This window comes from Tupaia chinensis, unplaced genomic scaffold (assembly GCF_000334495.1).
Source record: "Tupaia chinensis unplaced genomic scaffold, TupChi_1.0 Scaffold000627_1, whole genome shotgun sequence".
NCBI classification, from domain to species: domain Eukaryota; kingdom Metazoa; phylum Chordata; class Mammalia; order Scandentia; family Tupaiidae; genus Tupaia; species Tupaia belangeri.
Window position 1 is genome coordinate 209,973 of NW_006160147.1, and position 7,195 is coordinate 217,167.

The 7,195-nt window shown below is 60.7% G+C and overlaps 1 protein-coding gene across 1 annotated transcript in view; it reads left to right on the forward strand.

Moving 5' to 3' along the window:
- Window positions 1–3,113, forward strand: part of SHISA4 (shisa family member 4) — a 7,099-nt gene extending 3,986 nt beyond the window's left edge. Inside the window, exons 3-7 of the mRNA XM_006159343.1 lie at window positions 1–56; window positions 411–582; window positions 1,447–1,580; window positions 2,364–2,531; window positions 2,754–3,113. Of these exons, the coding sequence (XP_006159405.1) occupies window positions 1–56; window positions 411–582; window positions 1,447–1,580; window positions 2,364–2,531; window positions 2,754–2,800 (577 nt within the window). The 3' untranslated portion in view covers window positions 2,801–3,113. The remainder of the gene's footprint in view (window positions 57–410; window positions 583–1,446; window positions 1,581–2,363; window positions 2,532–2,753) is intronic.
- The last annotated feature ends 4,082 nt before the right edge of the window (window positions 3,114–7,195 follow it).

The following is a 7,195-nucleotide window of genomic DNA, read 5'->3' on the forward strand; positions in this document are numbered from 1 at the left end:
CTGCGGGGCCACGCCGCTGGCCGCCCTCGCCCTCTTGGTGCTGGGGGCTCCCCTGGGTAAGAGGATGGAGAGCGAGGCGGTGGGGGCGGGGGCAATGGGGCGGAGGAAGGGAGGTCGACCCGCGGGGCCTCGGCGCAGGACTCCCCGGAGCCCTCGGGCTGCTGCGCGCCCCAGAAAGCTGTGGGGTCCGCAGGGGGAGGGGACAGAGAGGGCCGGGAGGCTGGGCCGGGCGCGAAGTCAGCTCCAGGCAGAGACCTCTGGGGCTCTGGGTTGAGAGCCGCCCGGTGGAGAGAAGGAGAACCCTCCATCTCTGGGATCCAGCGGGCTGGGGACCAGCGGGGGATATGGGGCTCAGGGCAGCCGGAGATGAACTGCCCAGTGGCCACGGGGCCCCCCCACCCTGCCTGCAGCGCTGGCGGGCGAGGACTGCCTGTGGTACCTGGACCGGAACGGCTCCTGGCATCCGGGCTTCAACTGCGAGTTCTTCACCTTCTGCTGCGGGACCTGCTACCAGCGCTACTGCTGCAGGGACCTGACCTTGCTCATCACTGAGCGGCAGCAGAAGCACTGCTTGGCTTTCAGGTGGGCGCCTGCCCCCACTCCAGCCCTTCCTCTGTCCTCTCCAGGAGCCTCCCTCCTTCCTGGCCTCCTGCCTCCTCCGCACTGTCCACCCCTGCGTTCCTAGCCAAGCAGGGCCGTGGGACTCCAGCCCCGCGGACTCCAGCCCCGCGCTCACCTAGATGCTTAGTGCTAGCCTGGGAGTTGCAGAGCAGGCCGTTAGTTACCAAGGCAGGCTGGCCCCAGGCTGTTTCCGGAGTCTTTGGAGAGCCTGGAGCCCTCCCAAGACCTTCTCTGGTCCTGTCAGGTCCGGGGAGGGAGGGTACTGCAGTGTAGCTTTGTGGGAGAAGCTCTGGCAAGAAGGCAGAAGCTACAAGAAGTGGACTTGCTTCCCAAGTCCACTTCTTGTAGCTGTGTGATCTTGAGGTAGACACTTGCCCTCTCTGGGTCATTGTTTCCTCTTCATAAAAGGAGAGAGGTTGTTTGAAATGGTTTTCAAACTTCTTTTCATATGAAACCACAAATATATGCAACAGATGTAAGGAGATGGAGTGAAGTGGGATGGGGAAAACGGCTCTGGGTGTTTTTAGGGCTCCCGTCAGTGTTAACACATTGTAAATCTCATCAGCGAAGTTGTAGGTGTAAAAGCGGGGGTGGGGTGGGGGTGGCAAGCTAGACATCCCAGCATGCCTCACACTAGCCAGCCAGGCAGCAGAGCCTTCTGGGAAGTGGAGGTCCCCTAAGATCTCCTCCACAGGGACTGGCCAGAGCCCCACAAGGAAGCTCAAAGCTCAGCACGCCGTGGCCCACTCTGGCCAGGAGTCGGAGCCACACTGAGGACTCCCTCCTGAGTGCCGGACGGTGAGAGGACCTGTTCTTTGTCTAAAGTCCCAAGACCATAGCAGGCATCGCCTCGGCCGTGATCCTCTTTGTTGCCGTGGTCGCCACCACCATCTGCTGCTTCCTCTGTTCCTGCTGCTACCTGTACCGCCGGCGCCAGCAGCTGCAGAGTCCTTTCGAAGGTATGCACGGTACTGGGCCTAGAGGGGCTGGGATGCACCCCTGAGGGCACCAGCATTCAGGGCCCGGGGACATCTATAGTCACATTTGACTCCATACACACCGACTATAGCCCCACCCAGGAACAGTCTCATAAGCCCACAAGTATATTAGCATGTGCCAGGGGCACGTGGGGACATTGGGCTGTGTGCACCTGTCCGAGCCTGTGCACCTGCCTGGGTGGATGTGCACGGAGGATGGTCTGTCCACTGTGGTGAGTGTGCACGACTCTCGTAAGCACACTGGGTCCGTGGTGGGAACGCTGACTGGGTGTGCTCTGGCGTACCATGGAGTGTGTCTGCATGTGACTGTACATATGCCCAGGTCTGGCAGCTTGGCAACAGCAATGCCAGATGGGAAATAAGCGAAGGAGGGAAGGGCTGGGGAGGACCCCTTGGTGGCAGCTCTGCTGGTGTGGGTTCCCTTCCTGTCCTCGTGGCCACACTGACCCTCATCCTGTCTCCAGGCCCTGGACTGCCCCCTCCTCGCCCAGGCGGGACATCCCCAGGGTGTGCTCTCTGGCCCCTGAGGTCTCCCAAACCTGTGAGGGGAGCAAACCTGCTAAACATGGAGGGAGCAGCTGGAGCTCCCTGCTCACCGTGCCAGGTGGGGTCTGGAGGCAGAGGCCACAGGGGGCCAGCCTGGAACTGCCTGGGGGCCAGCCAGGGCTCACCTGGGTCCCTGTACTGCAGGAGGTGGTTTCCCATGGCAGGCAGAGCTCAGTGCTGACCCTTGTCTCCACCTAGGCCAGGAGATTCCAATGACAGGCATCCCAGTGCAGCCGATGTACCCGTATCCCCAGGACCCCAAAGCTGGCCCTGCACCCCCACAGCCGGGCTTCATGTACCCACCCAGTGGTCCTGCTCCCCAGTATCCACTCTACCCAGCTGGGCCCCCGATCTACAACCCTGCAGGTAAGGAAATGTCTGCCGCCCTTTCCCCGCCCCGGCTCAGGGGCTCGGGGACCTCCCCTGTGCTTCTTGTCCTCCCAGATCCTTACCCCCAGTCTCCTTCCACCTCCAGCTGGAAACCTCCAGACCAGACCTTCCCCACAAGTCCTGCATGCCTCAGGAGTGTGGGTTCCCTTCCTGTCCTCCTGGCCACACTGACCCTCATCCTGTCTCCTTGGCTTTCAGCTCCTCCCCCCTATATGCCACCGCAGCCCTCCTACCCAGGAGCCTGAGGGACCAGCCGTGTCTCTGCTGCCCCTTCGATGAAGCCAGCTCTGGGAGATGTCCCCCTCCTGTACCTGCATCTGGCCCTGGGGGCGGGCAGGGATCCTCCAGTCACCAGACCCTGGACCACACCAAGCTCTGGGCCTTGCTGGGGACAGAGCCCCAGGGAAGTGGAACAGGAGCTGAACCGGAACTAGACCAGAAACAAGGGTGGGTGGGGCGGGCTTGGGATTGGTGGGCGATTTTTACTGGGGCAAGGGAGGGAGATGACAGCTTGGGTCCCAGCCCCTGCTTTCAGATGGCCCCTCTGCTCCTAGGGCCTCCAGGGGCCTCTCCTGCTTGCCCACTCTGGGCTGGGATTGGGGCAGGGGCAGGGCTTGGTCAGCAGCTGGCAGGAACCCTCCTCTCTGGATCCCACTGGCCAGGGCTCTGGCCTGCTGGATTAAAGCTGTCAAGATGTAACTCACGTCCGTCGGTGGTATCATTGGGTGCATCCATGCCTTCCAGTGGCAGTGCCTTCAGCCGGGCCCAGACTGCCACCCACATGGCCGAGCAGGGAGGGCCAGGACCAGCACAGGAGCACAGCCCCGCCCTCACCCCCCCAGAGGAGAGCCCCACCAGGCAGCCCCTGCTGAGAGGGTGCTTGGTGCCATCCCTGAGAGTCCCTGCCAGGGCTTGGCACCGCCAGCTGTGCAGAGGCACCGCCCTCATTCAGCTACACACAGTGTAGGGCCCCCTTGGGCCTTCTGTGAGCCCAGTGGCCTTAGCCATCAAGTGGGGTGCATACCTGCTGGGGCTGTGAGGAGGCTGCAGTGTTGTATAAATGAAACTCAATTCTGTCCTTCCTTCCAGATCAGAGGGGGTTGGAGGTGGTGCTGCCCGGGCCCCACACTGGTGCATCCCAATGAGCCAGGCAGTGAGGGGGTGCCACCTTATCTCCCCCTCTCCCTACAAACACCCCCTAGAAGAGGTGGTTCAGAAGGGCAGCAGGTACCCCCCACCCAGAGCTGCTGGGGTGCTTTTCTTTGCCCTGTTCCCTGGGGTCCTGGTCTCCATGCCTCGGACTTGTCTGGTCCCAGATCCAGGGAAGGACGTTCTATACTTTTTAATTCAAATGGGAGAAGTGACAGCTCAGTTTGGCAGAGCCATGCCCCTTCTCCCAGGATCCACAGGCTCAGCTGCTCCCTATCTTCAGGGTCTCAGCCCCAGGCAGCCTCAGCTGGCTCTCCTGCCTGCTCCCCACTGTCTGTCCCTGCAACTTTTCTCTCCTGTGGCCCAGCTAGGTCCAGAATACGGCCATTGTGCAGACCACGCTGCTAGGCCCCCACAGAACTGCGGGGGGGTCTGTCCACACAGCCTGAACTGCAGCTGCTCCTGCAGTGGTGGGGCAGGGGCAGGCACCCCCCTAGGACAGCTTCGCCTGCAGAGTCACGGCTCCTCCCTTCCCAGTGAATCCCTACGGCTGCCCCTGGGGCCTGTGCTGATGGGGGACAGGGCTGGAGCCTGGGCTGGGAGCCCACCTTATCTTTATATAAGGGGATATCCTTGCTGCACAGTTTGGGAGAGAGAGTCACCTGGTCATCTGGGTTTAGAGCCATCTACCCTAACCTGAAGCTGGAAGGTGGAGGAGGTTTGCGGGAAAGGGTGTCTGAGTCTCCGTGCAAAATGACATGTAAATGTATGCAAGGCCATGCCAGCCCGAATTAGTTGTCCTTGAATCGCACCTGGAGCCAGAGGAGAGTGACTTGTAGTCTGGGCTAGGAGGCAGCCCACCAGAGCGGCAGGCAGGCGGAGTCATCCTGTTTCTAGTCAGTTAACTGCAAAGCCCTGAAAGCAAGTGAGTTCTAAGAGAAAGGGGGAACCTGGCAGGTTGGGACTTTGGGTACACAGCAGAAGAGAGGGCCCTCCTACTCAGTTCTTTCAATGGGGACAACTCTCCTACATCTGTCCCAAAGTGCTCCACTCTCCTCTGACCCTGGCCCATCCCATGTGGCTCCTCATTGGCAGAATGAGACAAGCCCAAGGAAGGGGAGACAGCTTGTAGCCACCCCTCCTCACCGCTGAAAAATGCGGGCACAGGCAGGCAGGGGTGAGGGTGGGCAGTGGCGCTCAAGGCCTGGGGGGCCACAGTGTGTAAAGCTGTGTGTAAATAGGGCCTCACTAGGCTGGGAGAGAACACTGAGCATCCTAAGGGGCTCTGGGAGGCACAGATGGAGAAGAAGGCATTTCTACACAATGCCAAATGGGTCTGCGAAAGCCAGGGTTGGCAGAGCTCCAGAGGGTGGCAGGGGCTCAGTGCAGGCGGAGCTAGGGTATGGTACCTGGGAACACAGTGGGGCAGGGGAGAGGTCAGCAAGGAAGGGGAACATAGTGGAGGTGAGGGACAGGGGCTAGAGGGGAGTAGAAGGGAAGCACCTGAAAAAGCAGATGCTCTGGGCATGGGGTGAAGGAGTGGGTGAGGGAGCAGGTGGGTGGGGAGGTGTCCAGTGTAGTCTGGCTGGGGCTCAGGCCTTCCGGGTGGACCTCAGGTGGGGTGGGGCAGCACATGGCGTTCCAGATGGTGATGTGGATATTGGTGCAGAGCACGTTGGCGCTGACCTGTGTCCAGATCGAGGTCCACCTGAGTGAGGAGCAGCCCGGAGCCTCTCCGTCGCTCAGCAGCATGTGGAGCTCCTGAACTTGCAAACCAGGCCAGTGCCACCCTGCCATGGCCAGGCCCGTGCAGGCCTTAGTTAGCCCTGTTGCCTCCTGGCTTGGGCAGGGTGCAGAGAAGGCCCAGGCACTGCTTAGGTTACTGAATTGACAGGCAAGTCAGGGGAGGACAGTGGGGGCTTTTCATGCAGGTGGGTCCAGCAGGCAGGAAGTCCAGGGTACAACAATTGAGCCCCATGGGCTGGAAGAGCTGGGAAGAAGCCTCTCAGTTGGGGCGGAAACACATATGCAACCCCCCAGAAGTGCGGGTGAAGAGCCTGGTGGAGAGCTCGATAGGATGAGGCTGTAGGGAGGGTGTTCCTGGGAGTGCTCCAGGCCCCAGCTGCGACAGTCAGACCATCCCTTTCACCCAGGTTATAGGATGGATCCGTTGGGCAGAGACCTGGGTTGAATCCGGATTCATCAATATGGACAAGTCTTTTTTAAAAAAAAAAAAAACCCTCATATTTCCCCTTGTGAAATACAGGAGCAGGACAAGGAAAGACCCTTTCTGGCTCTTTCTGCTAGGTTTTCAGATGGAAGACCAGGCAGGCAGGTGACTGCCAGGGCAAACAAGGCACTGGGTGGCAGCCAATGCGTGGCCTGCAGAAACCCCGCCATCAGTGTGGGCCTCCTTCCCTCGGCTCAGCAGGTCCCTGAGTGCAGGCAACCGCTCTGCGCCTAGCGCTCTCGCCTGGCCCTCCAAGTGCAGGCAGGGTGGGCCCGCGCCCTGCCCTGTCCGCCGGTCTTCTCCCCTAGCCTTCGCCTTCTCCCGGTCCCCTGCAGTAGCCAGAAAACCTGGGACACGGTCTGCCCCCAGGTGGCGCTGCGCTCCTGCGTCAGGATCTAATGAGGAAGGATGACGTCATCCCGGGTCCGCGCCGTGTCTGCCAGGAGCAAGGAGGACAGGGATGGTGGCACTATTCCTAGATGCTCTGGGACGGTAGGGAGTGGCTTCTTTCCTCTGGTAAACTGCGTTTTAAGTTTGGTAGAAAGGACTTCCTAAGGTGACGTTCTGTTGGAGCCTTAAGATGTGGGGATTGGTCGTCTTGGTTGGGTGCTCCCCCCAGGCACCACGGCCTGTCTCGTTTCAGTGTGTGTGTGTGGGGGGGGAGGGGGGTGGCAGGGAAGGAGGTGACCTCTCATCCGAAGCAGCTCTAGGGGCTGAAGACCAGAGCTCGGCCTTTTATTCGCTGTGTGATCATGGGCATGTAGGTTAACCTCTCTGGACTGAATTTGGTCTGCACAGTGGAAAGAACATGGTGTCGGCCCACAGAGTTAGATGAAGGGTCAGCTGAAGAGACCTAGCGGTCCACAGGCACAGCGCAGATGGACGGTTCACCCGGTCCAGCCGCAGCAACGCCCATGGAGGTCCGGAGCCAGAGCTGTCCTTCCGGGCCCAGCCCTCCGGAGGGTCACCGGGGTTGACAGGCAGGTGGAGGAGGAAGTAGGGCAGAGTGCACCTGGGACCTGAACTCTCTGCCCTCTCTTTTCTGCCACATCTAGCACAGAGATGCTGCCTCCTGTCTGGGGAGACCTCTCCACCAGCCAGGATGGGGATGCTGCTGAGGCAAAACCTGGGGGCAAAAACCTACAAGAGACACAGACCCACGGTGGCTGTCCACAGTGCGCATAGGTCAGAAGGATGCCCCCGGGGGCGAGCTGAGCTATGCGGTGGGCACTGTCAGGTCAGGAGGGCAGCCTGCAGCCCG